The 22,830-nt window shown below is 47.1% G+C and overlaps 1 protein-coding gene across 1 annotated transcript in view; it reads right to left on the bottom strand.

Moving 5' to 3' along the window:
- Nucleotides 1–379: 379 nt before the first annotated feature.
- Nucleotides 380–22,830, bottom strand: part of ADRA1D (adrenoceptor alpha 1D) — a 50,681-nt gene continuing 28,230 nt past the window's right edge. The window contains exon 2 of the mRNA XM_056325287.1: nucleotides 380–4,887. Within this exon, the coding sequence (XP_056181262.1) occupies nucleotides 4,319–4,887 (569 nt within the window). The 3' untranslated portion in view covers nucleotides 380–4,318. The remainder of the gene's footprint in view (nucleotides 4,888–22,830) is intronic.

Raw genomic sequence — 22,830 nt, 5'->3', positions numbered from 1 at the left:
TTTATTTAAAAACCTTACTCTGATGGAAATCCTTTCACCAGAGCTTGTTTCCTACCACCATCTGCACAGCAGCCTGCCCTCCTCCTGCCCTCCTCCACTCCCACGGGTCATGGCTGCATCCGGATTCCTCCTGCAGCATCTGGGAGAAGACAGGGCTGGTGCAACTCCTTCATCCCTGCATGACGCAGAACTGAGGCTGTCCTCTTCTGACTTCTTTTAATCATAAATTCTTGCATGTGGGAGTGATTACCCTTGTGGAATTACAAAAAAGTCTTTGAGAAAAAAGGAGGTGGATAATTTGCAGGTTTTTCTTCTTCCCTCCCTCCCTCATCGCCTACAACACCTGTTTTAAAAATCAGACACAGAAACAATTCACAGCGGCGTTTTAGACAGGTTTGTGCATGTATTTGGTACAAAGAAACAAAAATATGTGCATTCTGTTTCATAGAGCTTACATCAATCTGACAGAACTTGAATCACAAAACAGAAATACTCCGGCTAATAAATACATCTGGGGATGAAAAATAAAAATCTATACATAAAAAATTCCAATGTCTGCTAAAGAAAATGTACACTTATATACACACTGTAAACAATAGTAATGCAACCCAACGGCAGTCCAGCTCAGGCTGACAGACCTTCCTTCTCCCTTAAATAGGACTCATGAGAGTCTACAGACGTAAAAGTGGCTGTTCACCATCTTCAGCACTCAGTTTGTTGAAGCAGTGAGGTCTGACGATGCAACAGTGACATGAAGCCAGTGCATTGAGGTGAGAGCTGCTGGGTGACCAAGGTAGAGGTGTGCTGGGAAATGGCCTGCTTGGCAGATTTGGAGAAACAGGGCCATACCCTCAGCTACTTATACCCTTGTGGGGCCAGGGGAGTCAGTGGGATCAGACCAAATTCACCTCCTGAAAGTTTGAGCCCCTTTTTCCAAACCTGGGAGACCTTGGAGGTTAAGGGAATCAAAAAGAAATGCAGAATTTTAGATACTCGGGTCATATTTCATACATTGTCCTTCTTCCCTGCCAGCAAAGGCATCTTTGTCTACTCTACATCAAGTTCCACATGAACAGCCTCAGAGTCCAGAGACATTGCTGCTTCTGACGAAAATACTAAATGAAAGGGGGCTCTGGATTAGGTGGGAAACCAGTATTTTGCCTGAATGCAACACAGCAGAGCTCCAGAGTCACCTACAGCACCGTCTAGGGTATTTCTTGGGGCCAGATCAAATGCAGTAAGTAAAAGAGCCAGAGCTGAGGCATTTATGTGTGTGTATGCATATGTGTGCTTAAACCGACTTTATCCTTATTTTCTCCCTTGTAGGCCTGTTAAGAATTGGGATGGAGAAGCAGGAAACATCCAGACTAATCCATCTTTCCCTTCTGGGTGCTGTCAAGGGGCTAGAGGCTGTAAATATAAGTATTTCAAAATTGGAAAAAAAAAAAGAAAAGGAAAAGTATATTTAAAACATCAGGGAGAAGCAAAAGCAATAATGTCAACTCATTCATGGGAATGTCAGCAATTGCTAAAAGCCCCTGCAAAGTCTCCATTTCTGGGAGAATGTCTGCCCATTATAGGAGGATGTCTGCTATTTTGGGGATGACGCACATATATAAGTATAGTAAAGTGTGTATGCGTAATTGTATGGTCACGGGTGCACATTACTGTGTCTGTGGGTGCCTGGCTGCGGAAAGACACCAAATAAATCTGCTCCTGAGCATCAGAAAGCACTTAATAGCGGATGTCCATCTTCCTCCTTGACTAGACTTTCACTTCTGATGATTTCTCTATCAGCTCATTCTAAACTGTGCCCGCAAATTGCTTACATTATACACTTGCACGGGTTAGACCTGTAAGACAGTGTCACCCAAACAGGGTCCAACAATGCAGATCTGGGTGCATTTTCTCCCTCCAACAGTGGCATGTGTGCACGTGCATCCCGAGAGGTGATGGAAGGCAGGAGGGATAATGCTTTCACTTTGACCTTCCAAACATCTCTGCTCTTCAGCAATCACCCTCTCCCTGATACCTTCTCTGCTATGTCCCCAGTGCCAGCAGTGTACTCTCCCATTAGGATCCCCCAAAAGCCCAGGAAACTCGTGGCAGCTGCAGACCTTAGGCTGCAAAATGTCTTTCTGTGTCACCCTGTTATCACTGTAGGGACTCACTTTCCTTGAAGGCCAAAGAAATGGGGGGAAAAAAGATGCATTTCCACACAGAGGTTCTCATGGGGTATTGGGTCCTTGCTTTGAACTTCTTAACCTAGCAACCTCTGGCTGATTTTGCAGATGCTGGCTAACATGCAGACAGTAATGAGTCTGGGTTTGGTGCAGGTGCAATGCTGCCCGTGTGCCTTGGTGCCATTTGCTGCTGGCAGGAAAATATTTGGATAAAATCTGCAGGTCTTTGTGCAGTAATTCATCCAGTTTGGAGTCTTGCATGGAGTAAAGGGCAGAATGTTGTTAAGGGTGTTGAGACAGGGCCAGCTTCAGATATCACGTCCCAGTATGCACAGTATGAAAAAGTAAAAAAAAAACCTTTTCCTCTGTTTTGATTTCCTTTAAAGCAAATGGACATCAGAAAGAAAGGTGGCGTTCTCTTTGCTCTGCCTAGGAGCCTTTCATTTTCCTTTGGTAGCCACCCTTAAGAAGATTAGCTAGATGTGCTGTAGGCACATTCATGAAAGACTCCCAACGGGTTTGAGGGATAGAGTGCTGAAGTGGATGGGTTTCCATCCAGGACACATTGAGTGCCATGTTTCCACCTCTTGACTTCATGTTCCTGTTCTTTAGTCACCTGGCTTGAGACACTGCACCTCAGATCCAGACTTTGCCTCCCCATCTACGTGTGTTCTGCCCCTTCTCACAGCTTAATCTGATGACAGCTCTTTGTAGCTCATTGCCTGTGTGAAAGTTGATAAAACCAGTGCCTGCAGTACATGGCCAAGTAGAGTTTGGGTGACCATTTTCTGAGTTGCAAAGCATGATTTGTGTGAGCCTGGCTGAGGCAGGTCATGGCTCCCACCTCCCTGAGGTGTCTGGAGGAGGCCACAGTGCACTTCTGTGGGACATCATGCTCTGGGGCTGTGAGCAGGGCAAAAAACCCCCTTATTGGCATTTCTTTTGACCATGCTAGCGGATATAACCAAGGGCAATTGTTGATAGCCACCAAAGGCTTCGATGTACCAGGTATATGAGAAGCCACTTGGGAGAAGAGTCACGGGTGTGCCCCTGGATGAGGAGAAGATCCGTCTACATGAGGGAACTTCAACTGCATGTCAGCTCCAGTTTAGCTTTGACTCTACGGGTAATAGGAACTGACCCCAAACTCAGCAATCGACCTTTCCTGAGCCACAGGGCAGGCTGACATGGGCCTGAGTGAAGCCCCTGGGATGTGTCTTTATTCCGTGGTGTTTGAGCGAGACAACAAAAAGAGCAAGAAGGGGACAGAAAAGGCTGGGAATGACTGACACCAAAAGCAGCCGCTTTCTTTCTGTATCACAGAGGAATGTGCACTAGAGCAAGGTGGGCTGCAAGTGTTTCACCAGAAAGTGAAATGAGAAATGTATCAGGAGTTGGAATTAGAAAGAGAGACCTGCACACCTGCTGGCATCAGTGTATGCATCTGGACTGCTCCTCTGGCCTAAACCCAGGTTATGCGGAAGGGGTAAAGCTGTGGTTGCTGCAGACGTGATGACTGAGAGCCAAGATCCCCCCACCCTGCTTGGGAACACGACAGTCTGCTTGCCCTCCAAAATAAATGCCTTTGCTGGAGGTCCTGTCTGGAGGTCCTGTCCTTGCAGACCTGCAAGCTCCCAACCCATTATCTAAAGGATCAGAGCTAGCTACAGCTCAGCACTGTCCTTTCTGGGTGGTGCCTCTGGATGGAAACGTGATCACATGTACTAAGGCAGGGTTGGCATCTTTTGGGGTTTGATCTTTCCATTAGATTTTATGGTGGTGTTTTTAAGGCAAAGGAGACATCCTGATTTCCCTTAATTGCACAGCTTCTTCCAGAGCCAAAGATAATCATCCATTGGAGGAAACAGCTCTTGTCCTAAGGCGATATCCACCCCACATCTTCCCCTCCTGCTGTGGCTTATTGAAATGGGATATGCTATTGGCTTTTGTTTGAGGAACCCATCATCCCACAGAAGGGGCTGAGCTCTGCGTAGGGGATGCTTGTATAACCTTTGGGCAACTGCATTTTATACCTGATTGCTGCTTCCAGTCTGCCTGACAGACCCACAGATGATATCCCTTCACGCTTCTGCTGGATACCTCTAAAGAAACCATGGACAGCTGTCCCAGTGGCTTCAAATATCTGTTTCCCTCAGCCCGCAGCAGTCTGTTAAGTCATAGGTTTGATAGTCAATGGTTTCTGTGAAGTCATGAGGGATCCCAATAGAGACAGACTCCACCTCGGTTTTGTAGGTGGCTGTCACCCCCCCTTTGCTGGAGCCACCCCGGATTTTGTTAGAAAGGCTGTTCATCTTCTCCTTCAGCTGGGTGGATGCTGGTTTCTGGAACGGAGTGAGCATTTTCCAGCCCTTGAAGCTGAGTGTTCGCCTCTTACTGGCTCTCTCCTGCAAGGAGGAGTTAAATATGAATGAGCTGTTCAGGGTGTTAATCCTGGGTCTCAGGTCTGTCTCAGAGTCTTGCACCGAGCTGTTCATGGAGGCTCCTCGCCAGTGGTGGTCATAGACACGCCAAATGGGCCGTCTTCTGTGGTGGCATTGGCACTTGAGCAGCCTGATGAAAGCTCGCTTGAACTCTTTGCTGGAGCAGGGGTAGATGATGGGGTTCACGCAGCTGTTGAAGTATCCCAGCCAGAAGATGATCTTGAAGACAATTTCAGAGGGCTTCAGAGATGGGAAGAAAGAACCTTGGAAGAGATTAAAAGAAATATGGTTAGAAGAAGAGGGAGGTTGTGGCAGTGCAGGGTAGAAAGGGTGGTGGTCAGTCCCCTCTGGAAGAGGCAAGACCTGCAGAAAAGTCTAAATGTGTGATTCTCCTATTAGGTCCTTGGTTAGCGATGCTGTTGCCACCAGACTGAAGAACTGGCCACTCCAGGACAGCAAGGCAATGATCCTAAAGTGATAGTGATGGATCACACTGTGTCTTTGGCAGGGGTGTCCTATCCCCCACTGCAAAATGGCTCTTAGCAATGGACCCAGCACCCTCAAACACATCTGTGAGCCATTGTGGCAAGCCCATACAGCCTGGAGAGAGGCTTTTAGTTGTGGTAGAAGCTACACAAGTATGAGCGGTAGTGGGGATGGAGGGTTTTTCTCACACATCTCTCCAGAAAACCATCCAGCAACATCACCCCCCACCCCTCAAATCCAGCATAAACTGGGTTTCGAATAGATTCCATTCTGGAGGAGAAAATCCTGGTGCAGGACCAAACAGCCTCATGGCCAAACATGTGTACCTCATTGTGAGTTCAGCCATCCTGCTCTGAATTGATGCAGGAGACTTGCACCCAAGAGGTATCTTCCACAACTGGGGCCAGGCTGCTTTCTGAGACCCTATAGCAGGGGCTGAGGGCATCACTTTGGGGAACAGGTTCAGTGGTCCCATGCCTCCCTGGCTTATCAGCACAAGACCACCAGCCCCTGTCATATTTCAGATCAGACAGAGAAAATGTGGCTTGGCTGGTTTGCATGGAACGGTTCTTGGTGCCTGCCTCTTCCTATGTGTCCACTGTACGGTTCACCACTACCACGTACAAGGATGGATACAACCCTATTGCTGACACTGATGGAAGAGCAACACCCCTTCATCTCCTACACATGTATTTTGGGTCATCATTGTCACCCGCCCTCTGTTCAAATTTTGCAGTGATGCTAAGGTGGACTCTTGAAGTGGGCTTAGGTAACATCCACTGCTCCCAGCTTGTACCTGCTACTCGAAAACTCTTTTGTCCTCTCCAACCCCTGTCTATGCTTTTGTGCTAGAGGTTCCTGGTGGTTTTCCTGGTGAAAAAGCTGGAGATCTTTTTTGCAGCCACAAGATGTCAGTGTTGCTCCCACATGGCCCACCACAGCCTTCCCCACTCATCTGAAATAACTTTCTGACTCAGCCTTAATTTCTTTTAATTTTAGCTCTGGATGACAAATTGTGCCGCCATGTGACTGAGCGTTAATTTGTATTTTAGTAAATAACATTAGCTCTGGATATCGTTATTATTTGCTCTGTGCTCAAAAGCCTGGTGTCAAAACAGTAAAGCCGGTGCCAGGAGCCAGAAATTCGGGACTGACACTACAGAAAAGGTCCCCAAGCTGTTTGCTGGAGAAAAACCATCATCCAAGAAACCCAGAGCACTGGTTTCAGCCAAGCTTTCTTACTCCCCTCCCTAAAAAGTTTAGAAATTACAGCCAGACTCAGCATTAGGTATGTGGGCTATTCCATCACGGGGACGAGGGAGAAGACAGATCTCAGCATTTTCTGATGGTTAGGCAGGGAAAGCACAGATGCAGCCGTGCAGCTTAAATATCTGCTTAAGGCTAACCCAAGCTATAAGGCTGGAGTATGTGACGGCTGTCAGAACGTGCTGAAGGAGTCGATGAAATAAGGACAGTGAGCAGGAGTGATGTGTCTGCGCTGGGAAGACCCGGGGCCATCATGGGAAGGGATGGCATGTGCCGTTCAATGAGCAGCTGCTGGTGTTGCAGCCTGTGGCTTTGAACAGAGCACTCATGCCGGGGTTAAGTTTTGTAGAGGCAATGACCCCACCTTGGTTGTTTTGATTAAAAGGGTTTATTCTTTCTGGGACAGTGGTGAGCTTTATGGGTTGGTGCTAGGCTGTTGGAATCCCCCCATCCAATTCTAACCACAGCAGAAACACCAGCCCGAGTGTTTAGCTAGGAGTTTTTAAAACCCCCAGTGGTGCTGGGGACAACCCCCCTTTGCACTGCACGTAGCATTTCCTCAGTCCTCCATCCAGCTGTGGCTTTGAGCCTTCCCCCTCTCTCGCACCACCCCCAACCCGCACCCTGGAGCTACAGGCACCATACAACGCTTTGGGCAAAGTCGACCAGCGGTGGCTTTCCAAGCCCAGCATCAATTCCTCTCTTCAGTCTCAGGTCCTGGCAATAGCAGGTGGCTGTTCTCCTGCCCAGATCCACCCTGTCCCCATCCTGCCCGGGCAGCAGCCTCTGCCCAGAGCCCCCTGCTCTCTGCAAGGCAAGCCCTGGCTCAGCCCTAAGGAATTGCCTTGTCCCTGCTTGACCGTGCTCTAGCTCAGTGTGAACATTTGGGGCCAAGACAGGTGAAGGACTTCATGAAGCATGTAATCCTGCTCATTCCCTTGTTGGGGAGAGGTTTCATGCCTCAGTTTCCCCTCTGGAGAAAGAGGCTCTTTTACAGTGTTGCTGTGACCCCTGTTTTGCAGCACCCTGAGTTCTCAGAGGAGTCGCATCTTTATGTGGCCTTTTTAATGTTAAGAGAGAGGAAAAGAAAACAAAAAGCTATGGTAACAAAGCAAATAAAAGAAGGGTCTATTTAGAAATGAGGCTGGTAATTATGCTTGAGCCAGGCTACTTAAGAGATTGGTGCTTGCTTAAACAGCCTGATGGTTGTTAAAATAATAACTTGCATCTAGTGTTTAGCAGTTCATTGCACAATGCGGTTTCTGTACTACATGCTCTGTCTTTTGCATCCAGATAAACCCCACAAAATTAAAAGAAAAAAAAAAAGCTACGAATTCTCTGCATTTCATCTTTGGCTAGAACCTTGTGTACATCTGAAGACAAGGGCCTCATTACCATGCAAATAAGCGTGCCTCTTGGAAGAGACGTGTACTGAGTGCATCCACAGTTTCCCCATTTGATCACACTGGGATGAACAGAACTAGACAGGGAGTCCCCAGAATAAGGTCCTTGGCTGGTGAATTTGCACCTGCTAGAGCATCAGGCTCTCTTGATAGGTGCTGGGAGGCTGCATGTGAAGAAGGGTGGTGGGGTCTTATTAAAGGAACGTGTAACGAATGGAAGAAATTAGCTCTTGCTTTCATACACATGAATATGCAACGATATTTTGAGAGGGAGGGGTTTTGACCTGGGCTGTGTAGCAGTTACTGTGCAAGAGCATGGATGTTGTTGAGATGTGTGGAAGACAGTACTGAGTAATGGACACTTGAAGAGTTCAGGAAACACATGGATGTGTCAAAGGTCCAGAAACAGAAGATGGGAGTAAAACATCAGATACAGCAACACAGAGTGATGCACCAGCACTTTAGCCTGATACCTCAGTATAAGAGCACTTTTTGATGATCTGGCCCCGAAAAGAATCAAAGCCGGAACAGGGCAACATCAAAGAACAGCAAGCCCAAGTACTGTATGACCTGTGCCACAGCACAAGTTTGTGAAACCTGTTCTTGTTTCAAAGAGGAGCTCTTCCTACTCACTCAAAATCAGCCCTCTGGACACGTGTTTTGAGCATCCAGCTCAATGCTTCATGGCAAAGCTTGGTGTACTTTCTAAAGGAGAAGGTAGTGACACCTACCTTGGGGACATCCACCCGTAGGGTGGTCTTGGTGTGGTGATCACCAACATTATGTACAGTATATATGCTGGGATCTGGCAACTGCCTGCCATGCTGGAGCATCTGGGACTTAGAGAAAGGACAACGGAGGCCTGGCTTGCCCTTGCTGTGCTTGAACAGGACTGCTGCTTGTGGGGGTAGTGCTACCAGCAGGGAAGTCTCCACCCCACCTAATCAAATCCACACATGAGACACAAGACAGACCTCTGAGGTGCCCCTTCTCCACCCTGACTGTCTACTCAGTGATGCTTGCTGTCCTGGTTGATGGAGGATCCTGGTTGTATCTCAGTGTAGGATGCTCCAAGGTAGAGTGGGATGCAGAGCCTCATCCTTCATATTTCCCACTGCCTTGCTGAGAAGGCTCCATGTTGGCTTATGGAGATCCTGCTGAGGATTTTGTCTTCTAATAAATAAAAATTTTATAATAATACTGCTGGGGGGTTGAAAGTCCATTTGGGACCTTTATAACTTTTGTCATTTTATAAAAGGTCATTCCACATCTTGCAAATCTGAATCCTAGTGGTAGAGCTGAGTCTGAGCAAGGGTTGCAGGTCCTGTTGTAACCCTAGATAATTATCTTCAGGGTCATTAAGAAATTAAGAAAGTTGCAGGGGAGCTCAGGAAAAACTTGTCTGCACTGTGCAAAGTTCCTGGACTCACAAACTAAATGTGATTTGAAGACTGAATTTCATTCTTTTGAAGGTGCAAAAGTTGAGCCAATAAAGTATGTGCTCTGAAGTGAAAACAAACAAATAATTTATTTGCTCTTCTTCCAGCATGTGTGTATGTGCAGGACATGCATATGTGTGTGTTTGCTGTGTGTGTGCACCTATACATTTTTTTTCCTAGTTAATGTTACCCTGCTCCTATCTGGGGAAAAAACAGCTAGGTACAAATCTCTGCAGCCACAGGCATGCAACACCCTGTGTTGGGTGGTTAGGGGCTGCAATCTTCCCTCCACATATCCAAACACATATTCCAGGGTTTTTTTTAGGTTGTTTGAGCACAATCTCATGATCTTTCCTTGTGTGCCCTTCTCCACCCTGCCCTCCCCATGACTCACTTGAAGGTGATATCACTGGATTGTTTGGAGAGTTGCTGGTCCCAGTGTTCAACACTCCAAAAAAAAAAAAAAAAAAAAAAGCAAAGCAAGAAAAAAGACAAATGCACAAATGAAAATGGATCCGGTCCAATCTAAATTCTGGCCCTGGTTCCCAGTACGCAGCCAGAATCTGTGAGCAGGCTTGCTTTCTGCCGCAGTTGGCAAAGAGCATCTTTGTTTTAAAAGGTCCCTGCTTTACAGCATGTCCTGAATAGTCCATGGCACAAAAATGCTGCAGATGTGACAGCAGGTGGGAAAAACAAAGTGCCAAAGTCATGCCCCAATGCCCTCCCACCTTGAATGGGGAATATGGGGACTGGCAGGGTTGTTCATGCTGACAAGGGGCCTTGCTGTTGCTTGGTGTGGGCTTTGTAGCAGGAACGGCCCTGGACAAAAATAGCTTATGGAGGGCTGGACCTTGCAGGTGTTGGTGGAATGCCATGGAGAAGGTAAATAGGGAGGTTTATTCACTACCTTTTCTGCTACAAGTGGCATCACAGGAGGTGGAGACCAGCAGGTGGTAGGTTAAAAGCAAAGAGGAGGAGATGGTTCATCTCACAGCATGTTGCTCAGCTGTGGGTATCCCTGCAGGAGGAGGCTGTGGATGCTAAAAAATGGCCAAACTCATGCAAAACATCTCCCAAGGTGCAAACTACTCATGTTCTTCAGTGAGGAAGCTCCAGAAATCCTTATATAGGATTAGGCCTGTGGTGGGGACAGGTGTCCCATCACATGAGCTTCTTCTGAATGTGGCCTCAAGGGCCAGGAGGGGTCTGAGGATCCCCCCGCAAGATGCATCAGAGCAGCAAGTCAAAAGAATTGCAGCTGGTATAGGAAAACCCCTAACATAAGAGGTACCACAGCTGCTGAAGCTCACTGTGGGTTCTCCTGGCCAAAGAAATAGTCAGTCTCTTCTTTTTTCCTGGCTCTTACAAAGTGAATTCATTAAATCTGGTCTGAAGTCATAAAGATCTGCCACTTTCTGCTCACTACACAGCTTGCACCCCTCCTTGCCAACTCCTTCCCAGGCCCCCATGATGGACAACCTCGTTCATGTGACTGCTAAGCTATGGGAGAACGGGCTGGAGATCAGCAAGGATTTCTGCCTGTGTGGGGGGCTGGGAGTCTCAGCTTCTCTTTCCCAGCCTTCTCCTCCATCCATTACTGACCACCTCCACTCGGCATCTGTAGGCGTACCAGGGTCCCTAGAGGGTTAACACCTCCTTGCAGCTGGTGGTGTGTCTTGGAGTGATGAGGGAGTTCACTGCCCTCCTAGCATGGATCCAAGAGCTGCTTGGCGTAGGGAGGAGGACAGCATGTTCGCAGTGACTCTGGCGTTTTCCCTAGAGGACGATGGCGTTGGGATATCGGGTAGAATTCCTCAGGCCTGTGAGCCTTCCAGCCAACCCCACATAAACAATGTCACAGATAAACGAAAGCTTCCGTCATGCCAGTGCAAACTCCAGCAAGCTGCCTGCGTGCCTCTCTGAGCACAGGCATGCTTGCTTGCTCCATCTTCTACACTCTGACCTGGCTGAGAAGTAAAGTGGGGAGAAGTTACCCCTCCCCTGCCCATTGCTGACCTTCTAGGCACTGTCACGTTGACCCAAGTTGATGGCTGGAAAGGTGATCCCATGGAGCACCTGGCCATACCACAGCCCATGGTGGGATGTGCTTATCTGGCGTGCGAGGTCCCCATGAGGAGGGAGGGCAGCCTGTGGGGTGGTGGGGCTCAAGGAAGCATGGTTTAGTCTGGGGGTGGTGGGGAGGTTGCAAAGGTGGGAAAGACCGGTCTTGTGTGTGTCAAGGGCTCTGAAAAACACCAGTACTCTCAAGCAGGATCTCAAAGCTGAGGTCTGAGTGAGGTCTGCTTGTCAGCATGAGAAGGATAATGCAGCAGAGCCTTGTTCTGCTCATTCACTGGTCTAATTCATGGTCCCCAAAGCTGTCCCCTGACCTCTAGACAGTATGTTTCTAGTGATGTCTCCAAAGCTTTCCTCTAAGTTGCAGCACATCAGTAGGGCTTTGAAATTGCCCTTCATTCCTCTCAAATCTCATGTTGGAGCTTTTCTCAAAGCAGTCCTGTGAATCTGGATCCCTGATGGAGTCACTACCATAACGGTGTTTCTGTGGCCTCACATTTCCTGAAAAATGTGTGTCTCTTACGTGAATCACCTAACTGAATTTAGGTATCTGAGCAGGTCCCTGGGCTCCTCTTACCATCAATGGTTTAGTCGGTAGACTCTGCAGTGAGAATGGAGTGACCCATCTCATTGTAAGTGTAAGTCTGTACCGAGCAGGTGGATCACACTAGGTCTCAGATGACTGGACCCAGACTCCTGGCTCATGGGCAACCACATCGTGGGCATCCAAGGTTACTCCTGATGGATTTCACCCTAAATGTCATTGGCAAGAGATGGTGTCCTCTTCTCTTAGGAGGAACTTCCATAACTTCCCAAGCATCAGTTTTTCTCCTGTGCAGGACAGAACTCTCATCACAGGAAGAATTTCACCAGTGAGCCTCCCACAGTGGTGAAGGGTGAAATAACGAAGAGTCACACAAGAGCATCTACACCTTTACCCAACAGAAAGCCAACAATGTAATTTCGAGCCTTGGATTGCGCACACTGCTAATTTGCTTAGCATGATCCAGCTAGACCTCACCACATAAATGTGGTCCAGGGAACAGTTCACTCCAGATACCATTCCCAAAAAGCCATAAGGACCTGCCAATGCAGTCCTCCAACATTGTCCCAGCAGGCTCTGCACCCTTAAATTACCTCCATATACCCTCATGCCACATCACAGGTCATGCAATGCAAAGCGTCTGTTTCAGACTGAAGATCCGCTCTGGTGGGCTGCCACACAACACACCCTGCTCTTCCAGAGATTCACAACTCTACAAAAAAGTAATTATGTTGTAGGGACACTGGGACACTGCATGGAGCCCAAGAGAGGCTTTGGACCAGGTGCTCGAAAGTACTTTGCTCTAGTCTGCTCTACTGCCCTTGCTCTGGGGGCTTGTGGCCATAAACATTCTATTTTCTCTTTTATTTTTTCAGCAGGATTGCTGACCCCTAGTAGTTTGCTTGGTTCCTGAGCAAGTGGTAGTTAAAACTGTCATTTGCTGGATACTGTTTAGAGTGTGATGCTACTATAGACAGGTGAGGGGACGCACAGAAGGTTCAATATGCCAGGTTTCTTGCAAAGGCACTGGCCCTTTGGCTGGGGGCACATAGCTGAAAGCAGCAGCATATACCCAGAAGGTCATTACATTACATTCTCCTTCCAAGGACCTGGGTGTCCCATGCTAGCACCATGCACAAAACTTCGTTGCTCTGAACTGAATATACTGCATTGCATCCTTCATTAGGGATCTATAAAGGAGAAAGTTGTGCTCAAGCTAATGAAGGAATAATTAAGAGATTGTGGCCTGCTAGTGTAGAGGGGTTGATATATAGAGCCCTGGGTGTGGACACGGGTCAGGAAGGGATTGCTGTCAACCCTGTGGCATGATGACAAAGCCATCCTTTTGAAGTATATATGTCAGCAGGATCAGGATTAAGAGGAGCACTGTGAGCAGGGATTGAGAGGGCGCACAGAGAGGGTGTCGCAGTTTGCACCCCTGTTGGTGCAGAAGGTCTTGTGAGAAGGGCCATGTACCCTGCTGGTAGCCCCCACAGCCCAGGGAAGCACTCTAGGTTTCTGCCAGGATGGTGGGCACTCGTCAGAGTTAAAACCAGTGTTTCTACAGAGGAAGCCCCTGAGATGTCTGACACTTCCACCTAGATGGAACTCAGTACAGAGGGTAGGTTGAAACAAGTGGGCAGACCCTTCTCCTGCAGAAAAGGTAAGCACCTGCAAAAGACGTGCACAGGTTGATGATCTGTTATGTCAGGTGGCCAAGTTGTAGAAAACAGTTAAAAGGCTGTGTGGTATTAGAGGGACCAAGACACAGAGAGAGAGGTGTTTTCAAAGCCGTGCTCCTGTAGTGCCCGCCACATGACAGGGTGAGGCACCACACCAGAGAATGAGGCACTTTGGATCCTGGTGGCCCACAAAATCAGGACTCTGCTTCAGTTCCTACCCTACAGTATCACAACCAGAACCAGATATGAAGCTTTAACAGCTGTAGACAGCTCTGAGCAAGGTCTGCAAGGAGAAATTGTACCAGAAGCACACAGTGGATACTGCAAAAATAAATGTTGAGTGCTCATAGTGGGTCGCTCTGTTAAGGGGCACCGAGGCTCTCATCTGCCAGCGTGATGGGGAGGCACGTGAGGTACGGTACCTCCCGGGAGCTAAGGTCCAACATGTTGCCAGAGGCTGCCAGAACTTGTCAAGAGTACAGATTACTGTCTGCTGCTGCTCTTTCATGTGAGCATGAATGACACTGCAAGCTGGAACCTGGGCAGAATCAAGGAAGGCTACAAAGCCCTTAGGGTGCAAGCAAAAAGTATCGGTGCCCAAGTTATCTTTTCTTCCAATCTGCCAGTCAGAGGAAAGGGTGCACTCAGGAATAGAAGTACAATGCAGATCAACTTCTGACTTTGTGGATGGTGCTGTCATGAAGGTTTTGGCTTTTATGGCAATGGAACATTCTTTGATTACTATAGCCTGTTCGGGAGGGATGGGATCCATCTGTCTAGTAAAGGCAAGGGAATCTTTGGCAGCAGGCTGGCCAACTTGGTGAAGTGGGCTTTAAACTGAAGGCTTTGGGGGGTGGGGTCCAAAGTGGCAACACTCACACTATTGCAACCGAGGAACAAGCCAGGCCAACCAGAGCAGCAACAAATGTTCCTTAGCTGCCTCCCAAGAAGAGAACCAGAAGACCAACCACCTCAAGTGTATGTATACCAATGCACAGCACCTGGGGAACAAACAGGAGGAACTGGAGCTCCATGCTCAGAAAGTCATGATATCATAGAAATAACTGAAACCTGGTGGGACAACTCTCATGACAAGAGGATGGCAATGAATGGCTATAGACCGTTTTGTAAAGAAAGGGAAGAAGAGGAGGAGTAGTTGTGCTCTGTGGTAAGGAGAACCTTTAATGTATGGAAGTCAGCTACAGTGATTGAGGAACTCCTATCAAATGCCTCTGTGTTAAGATCAGAGAAGTTGTCTCCAAGGGGGATCTTAGAGCAGCATCTGCTGCCAATGTCCAAACCAAGATGATAAGGCCAAAAAAGTAATATATGGGTCACTTAAGCAATGAGAACAACCAGCCATTGGAATAATCTCCCCAGTGAAGTGGTGGATTCCCCAACACTGGGCACATTTAAGATTTGGCTGCACAGGGTGCTGGGCCATCTTGTCTAGACCTTGCTTTTGCCAAGGAAGGTTGGACCAGATGATCCTTGAGATCCCTTCCAACATGGTGTTCCATGATTCTACGAGTTTTTTCCTGCTTCTTAATTTTTAACAGGAGCTCTGTGGACCCTACCCAGCCAGGACTAGGCAGAGGAAAAGGAGAGAGATTTTGAAACCACACCTGCTCTTGCATACTGCAAACCAAGTTCATTCTATCACAAAGCTTTTAAAAGGGTTAAAGCAATGCTTTCATCAGGGAATGAGGAACAGGACGAAATCTCTCCATTGTGGAAGGCAATGCTGTCCCGTCAGCTTCCACATGCCTGTGATGAAACCAGGACTTAGGCTCTGTGTAAGGACTGCTGCTGACCATTAATCCTGGGCCACCCGATGAGCCCATTACCATGAGTATTTTGCTTACTCTGTGGTGAAGAGCGTGGCTGGTTCAGTGCTGGAAGGGGACTGTACAGAGGGCTTGGTAGCCCCAAGCTTGGTGTTAGGCATTATCCTCCCCATGCCCTCAAACCAAGCTGTCCATCACTCCTGTCAGCACTGCCCTGCCCAGGAGCAGCCTTTTTAGCTGCTCGGTTCATCCTCCATAAAGTGCATCCTCCATAAAGACCCTCCATAAAGGGCAGCAGATTCAGAGCCACAGACAATGCTGAATACATCAGTCAGTAGGAAGAAGGGCTTTGAAAATGAGTCAGAGAATTAAAAAATATTATCTAGCTTCTGGTACAGAGTCCCTTAAAGGTAATATTTTTGCAATGCTATATGTGTATCCAAGTGCCTGTTCCTTAATGATAATAGCCTGACTCCAGCCCCAAAGAGGGCTTTAAAACCAATCTTAAAATCATGAGACTCAGCAAAAGGATATAAATAAAATCAGGAAGGAAAAAAAAAAAAAAGCCTGGAAGATTGGCCAATCTGGCAAATCCAAAGGGAGATATCAGGAAGGCTCTTATTTGGCAAATGCAAATGAAGAAAAAAAAAGAAAGAAAAAGTCTCCTGAGAAAAGGAAAAAGTCAGGGTAACTGAGTCGCATGTCAAAAGCTCTTGTCTTGCTGCCTGAGCAGGAAGGAGACTGGAATCCATGTGCTGATGTTAGAGTGAGCATGGCAAGAGAGCACAGTGAGATTCTTGCCTGGATGGTTCAACAGAGGAGACACGCTTGGGGCTGTCTTTGAAAAGAAAATTTCCGTCTGGCTCAGGATCTGAATGCACACAATGGCCTTGTGGGGTTGCTAGGTTCCCTCCAGGCAATGTAAAAACCAGCTTGTCATTCAGAGAGGAGCACTCCCGTGGCTCTCGTCCTGCCAACGCGGGAGCATCCTGAGCATGAATGTCTTGCTGCATCCAAGCCTAGGAGTCTCTTCTCCACACCACAGCATCTCGGCCACGCTTCTGGGTAACACAGACAGTATGACCAGTCCTCGGGGAAGGGAAGCATTTATGGATGAGCTGACTATCTGCCAGTTGCAGCAGAAGTAAGCCATAGGAAGGACAACTCGTGGACAGAGGTCCAACCATAGGCATAGGTTGCAAATAACAATTATCAGAGATGCTTCTTATTCAAATCCTGTGTGAGTTTACCCATGACTCAAACAGCATGATGGCAAACTGTGTAAGTTCTTGGGCTTGGATAACTTTGTCCTTAACTGCTGGCTTGCGTAATGCTCTCTTTCGGTGGACCATAACGTTTCACAGCAGGAGGCTATGTTCTTACCTTTCTGCTGCTTGAATTGCTGTCTCACTGGTGTGATGCAGCTGGTTAAATATAGGAGGCTAGAGCCATTCTAGACAGCCTGGTGTATCCTGGTGTACTGGTAATGTTTCAGAAGAATGTAGGTCTTTGGTAAATTGTCTCATGTCAGCCAGACCTGTGCAGGTGCCTCAGAGATGCTGGGGTGGTTCAGATGGCACTAAAGACTGGTGTTTAGGTTAATGAATTGAGCCCTGGATAGCTGGCTTTTTTACTCTAGCACAAATCCACCTCAGCAAAATGAGTCTCATACAACTGGTGACAAGTTACCTTGGGCTTTGATCTATGATCTCCCAAGCAAACCTGTGTTGTGCCAAGCCAGTGTCACAGCCACGAAGACCTTTAATCCAGTGCTTTTATTATGCACAGAGAAGCAAGGGAGGTTGGCTACTTTGGAGTTATGTGGTAGCTGGTTTGGGTGTGCAGGAGGTCACCCCCACCACAACCAAAAGCCTTCCTCTCCTCACTCTGTGACATGAAGAATTGCCTCAAGTGCTGCCTTTTAAGAAGACCCAAGCACAGCTATCCAACACCAAAGGTCATCACTACCATCAGTGCCTGCCGCAGGTTTCTATTCCCTTCATGATGGGCTGCAGGATTAGTCAGGAAAATAAATTCTTACATGGGATTCCTCTGGAGTGGAGGCAAATTCACCGTGGGGTTGGTTAGGAATATAACCTTCACATTCCTGTCTGGCCAAAGCCCCCTGTAAAAGGTGGTGTGTGGGTTATGAGGGAATTTCTACCTCTTTGGGGTCCCAGGCACCTCGCATTAGGATTCCAGTGGATCAGTGTTTCAGTCTTTTGCCCAGGCATTTCAATGGCTGACCAGCCAGCTGAGACACTGTCCTGATATAGCCTGAATCCATCTTACAGGGTTTAGCTTTCGAAGTCTGAGATAAACAGAGGGAAGAATTGATGCTCTCAGGCAGGTGGAGGTTGCAGACTGTGGAAGGGACAAATGTTGGGAGAGGTTCCCCATGCACCTTATGGTAATGTAACATCTAATTGATATTTGGAAATACTGCATCACATTCTCTCTTAAATGTTCCTTCCATGGACTACTCCAAAAAATCAACAAAAACTTCATGATCATCAGCATTATTACTTAAAGAGATGAAAATATTGTATATAGAGGGCAGAGAACTTACGTACATACTGAACTAAGAATAAATGCCAACAGCCAAGCAAGAGAGGTGCCAAAAAGGACTCTGGAGGGTCAGCTGAAGATTCATCACAATAATCTACTAGAGAAAACCCTAGGTGTTATGACGAGAGAAGCAATGACAAACTTCCCAGCAAGTTGGGTAAGTTAGTAGAAGCATTGCTGTGGCTTAGTCCTGTGATAACACTTTTGACCTACATATTTCATGGAATATCATCAGAGGTGGTTTTTTTTGCAAGAAGACAGCAAAAATGTTTCTTCAGCCCTTGCCACAAAAAGCTGTCTGCTTCTGTATCTGTAAATAGTGAATGGACACAGCACAGGGTTTCAGACCAGTGTTTCTCCAGCTTTTCTGAATCAAAAAAATCATCTTTTTTTGCAGACTGGCTGGCTTCCTTAAAATCTGGTTTTCCATGAACCATTTACCAAACCTTCATGGACCATCAAGATCTGGAGACCAGAGCTGGGAACCACTGTTCTAGACTACTGGTTCTCACATTTGTTGGCAGACACAAGGGCACTTTGTGGTGAACGCTCCAACCGGCTGCTTCTGTGCAATGCCTTTTAACAGCTTCCTTACACCTCCCTTTGCCAGTGGCTACTGTTCCTCTGTGGCCACTGTAAACAGAAACCTGGCTTCAACTCACCTCCAAGATAAAATGTTCCTTTCTATCAAGCTGTCTCTTCCACTCTGGTCCAAAACATTGGGAACGTGTATTTTTTCCAACTAAAGAGCAAGCTTGGGAAATCCTGTGGAGGGGAACGATTCTCAAGCAAGTCATCCAAGTCTTGGAAAAACCACTGTGTTTGCTGGGTCAGACCCAAGACTACTCTTTGTTTTTCCAACTCAGAAGTTCTTTTCTCTGCACTTGGTTTTCTAAGAATGTGAACTCACCCGCCCCGTCCTGTTTACAAGCTCGTAAATATGTAGATCAGATTTGGCTGAGGGGTAGGCCTTGGAAGGGCTGAATCCTGCTGGGAACACATGGCATTTTATGTACAGCGAGGCCAGATCTGAGCTGCACAAAGGAAAAAGGCAATTTTTCATTGGGTCCAACCCAACCCAGGAAAAACTTCTCCCCCAGAGCAAAATGCATGAGTCCTAACTTTAATTTACAGCATGAGGTGAGCAGAACTCACCTTGGGTGAGCATCACCAGGACCCAAACAGAGATAGCATCATTGATCTAGAAGGATGCTACAGTGGAAGGTTTACTTAAGCTGATTGCAGGTAACGCTGGTGGCTCCGAGTCTGGAGAACTTGCTAGTGGCGGGATGCCAATATTTGGAAAACACACTATCAAGGGGAGGTGTGGGAGCTTCCTCAGAGTGTTTCCACTGCGCCGGTCCCAAGGACATTCTGTTTATATCAGATTTGGGCAGACAGCACGTCACTGGCCATGGAGCCTGGCACCGCAGCACTTGCAGCCCGCGTCCCCCTCCCGACGTCGCTGGCTGCAAAGGATGCTGAACAGCATCCTCCAGAGAGCCGCACCGCTGGACCCTGGCGCTGTGACGTTGTTGAGGAAAGGGTGGAGAAGAAAGAATGGGGGAGGTTGATATTTTCAGCTCTGATGAAAAACTGGGACTGGCTTTGCAGGCTCTGGAGGGGTTATTGAAGACCAGCCAGCCAACTTCTTGTTTCTTTTCAAGCTTGGAGGGGAAAATCCTCCAACGCCTGCCCTGTTTCCGCACCCAGCTCCAAGGCACAGCCCTTCTGGCTATAGCTTGCAAGGAAAAATCTGCAGTTTCTCATTGCTTGCATTCTCAGTCTTTCTGTTGGTTTTCTTTTTCCAAAAAAAAAAAAAAAAAAGAAAGCTAAATTTTTTTTTTCATATTTCCTTCTTCTCACCCAACCTGGAATTATTCAGGGAAGATAGCAAAGAGTTGCTCTGTCTCGCCCCAGCCCTGAAGGCCACCTTTCAGCTGATACCAAATTCGGAAAACATTGCACGTCAAAAGGAGATGTTTTCCCTCTCTCAGAAAACAATGGGTCAATGTAACAGGGCTCCAAAAATATAACAGGAATGGTGAGATAACAACATCCTCATGGCTCCCGACAGTTCCTGAAGCCCTTAACTTCATAAAGCCTTTAACTGATAAAGTCTCCTGGTTGATGCTGCATCGGTTGCCTGCAAAGGATCCCTTTTACTCAGTCCTTTCCCCTGTCTCCATGGGGAGGGTCATGTCATCTGTCTGATGTGACCAGCTGTACATCTCTTATCTGATTAGTTGGCAGTGATGCACTTAAGCCATATCTCTGCAGGTACAGTGAACAGGGACAGGATAACAGACCACATTTTGACTGAGGGGCAATAGGCTGTTAGCATGGTCCCTGGCATGACTTTGTCCTGGACATGGTGCAATGGGTAGCAGAGCCAAGGGATGTACCAGATCCCCATTTGGGAGGGTTTAGCTGTGGCAATGCCAGGCACATGGCTAACAAATTGACCCTGATCCCTTGTATTTACTAGCACTGACGTGATGGGGGGACCACACTTTGTGTTTGATGCTGTACAAACAGAGAGTGGTAGGAAAACCAGTCCCCGAAGAGGGTGTTTGCTGACTAATGCTGAGCAGGGGTTCCCTGCATGCCTGTAGGACACACAAAGTTTGTACCCCAGGATTTGTGATCCATGACAATATGTTTGGCAGCTTGGATGGGACAGACTGCACCATGTTAGGAGAGGAGATTGCTTGTGATGCCTGAACTAGAGCAGTCCCCAGAAGAGTTGGTGGCATGGTATAACCATGCACAATGGTGTCAGTACCTGTTGGTGGGAAGGGGTGACAAGCCCAGAAAACATAGATGGTTGGTATTTTTATTACCTGAGCAATCCACCCGAATGTCATGGCTGAATAGAAAGTAAAATGACATAAAAGGCAACAACTGGCTGCCTGGTTGTCTAAGCCATAGAGCTGAGCCTGGGACAAGCACAAAGATGATGCTGGGGAGGACCAAGAAACGTAGCAGCAGACCAACCATTGTAGCATGGTGGTTTTGTTTAAGCTTTACAGCCACATGGAGTTTTAAGGACACCTTTCAGGAGAGAGAATGCAAGAAACTTCCTGCACTGCCTGATTTAAATACCTGCACAGGGCAATGGGATCTCTGCTGAGAAGAGATGAGTGTCTCAAAGTGCTTCATTATGGTGATGAGGCTCATTCTCCACTGACATGCTTCCTGCTCCATCTCTGTCCTATCTCTATTTCTTTTTAAATCTCTGATCCTGAAGGGAAAGGATGGAAATTCGCATGTAATTTTCATGGCAATTTGAGTATCTCCCATGAGATATCTGTCTGCCTCTCTCTTGCCTTTTCATTAGATAAACAAGACTTTTCACCTCCTCTGCTCTTCACTCACTGCTCAGAAGTAACAGACATGAGATCTGCGGTGCACCCCCTGTCTTGATGTGGTCTTAACTCCTAATTAACTTTTGGATATGCTAATTTTGCATATTAACTTCTCATTCCAGGGAAGTGACCCTAAGTGGACTTCCCACCCTTGCTTAGGAAAGTGCTCCTTCTGTGGACAGCCCCTTTCAAGGCAGGAATCAACCCAGGTAACTATCACCTTCTCTTCTTCCATCATCACCAATGAGTTTCTGACTTGCCACCTCCCTCTTAGGAGACTTTGATGGGTCCTCATGTCAAGGGAACAAAACCCCCATGCTGTATATATATAACTTGCTTTGCTTGTGCACTCCCGCCAGCAATGTTGTCTAAAGGCAGGGAGTCTGGGCGTTTGACAGCAGGCTCCCAGTGGGTCTCCAGGATGCCTTGGTCAGTAGGTCCTCAAGCAGAGGTATTCAGTATTTTCTTGTGCAATGAATCTCTGGCTGGGTAATGAGACTATATTTGCTGTGAGAGAGGAACCAGATTCCCTACAATGCAGATCCCCTACAAATTTTGCCTCCAGATATTCATAACCCTGAAAAGAGCAATTTCCCTGGCAACTGAAACCATATATGGTTTCACCAGTCATATACTTCTTCAAGACTACCAACTTACATGCACCTAGAGACAAATATCTTGTAAGAGTGAGTGAAGCTAAGCCACCTGATGATCCTTAACATGGATGTCATGGTACAGGCTTTAAAGGCAGTTACACATTGAACTCTCAATAAACTCATGGGCATTAAACGTGAAAATATCTTCTGAACATGATGGTACCCAATGCCAACCCCAGTATTGCTTACATTAGCAATACTGTCAGTTCTGGATCAGTATTCATGCCCACCCTGAACAGTAGTATCACATGGGAACATGGTGCAACAGTTCGTTAGAAGAATATTTTTACTTCCAGTAATTGTTGATGACTTGCTTTTACAGCTACCTCCCTCACAGAAAGGCTGTCAAGGGTGCTGGCAAAAAGGCATGTGTGATCCACCTAGGAGTAGCATTTCACAGAGCGTTAAACAAAAGCTCAGATCATAAAAAAAGCCAAGAACAGGAATATATCAACCAGACCAAGGAAGACTGAAAAATGGAGGTTGCTCGTATGGAAAATCATGTCCCATTTTGGTGCCTACAGTGCAGAAAGGAAGTCAAGGAGACAGAAAATGCTCTAAGGAGCTCTGCAAGACAATGCAAAAGTCTGGAAAACTTTGCTTAGAGCATGAGATTAAAGGATTTTGATCTACTGGCATTATCATGAGAAATGGAAGTGACTTGCTCATGCATTGTGGTGAAGTATAGAGGAAGATGTTTCTGATAGCAAACATATCTTTAACATAGCCAAGGATGGTAGAAAAATGTAATGGCTTGAAGTTAGAGCTAGATAAATTTACCCTGGAAAGAAAGCAGTCAGTTTTAGTAGCAACACTAGAAAGCAGTTGGAAAGAGCATAACTAGAGACATGGGTTCTCCATTATTTGCCATCCTGAGTTAATGCTGAGTGTCTTTCTAAGGAGAAAACTGTTTTTGAGTAATGAGGGAGCT

This window comes from Falco biarmicus, chromosome 1, assembly GCF_023638135.1.
Source record: "Falco biarmicus isolate bFalBia1 chromosome 1, bFalBia1.pri, whole genome shotgun sequence".
Taxonomy (NCBI): domain Eukaryota; kingdom Metazoa; phylum Chordata; class Aves; order Falconiformes; family Falconidae; genus Falco; species Falco biarmicus.
This window is presented reverse-complemented; position numbering and strand designations above follow the sequence as displayed.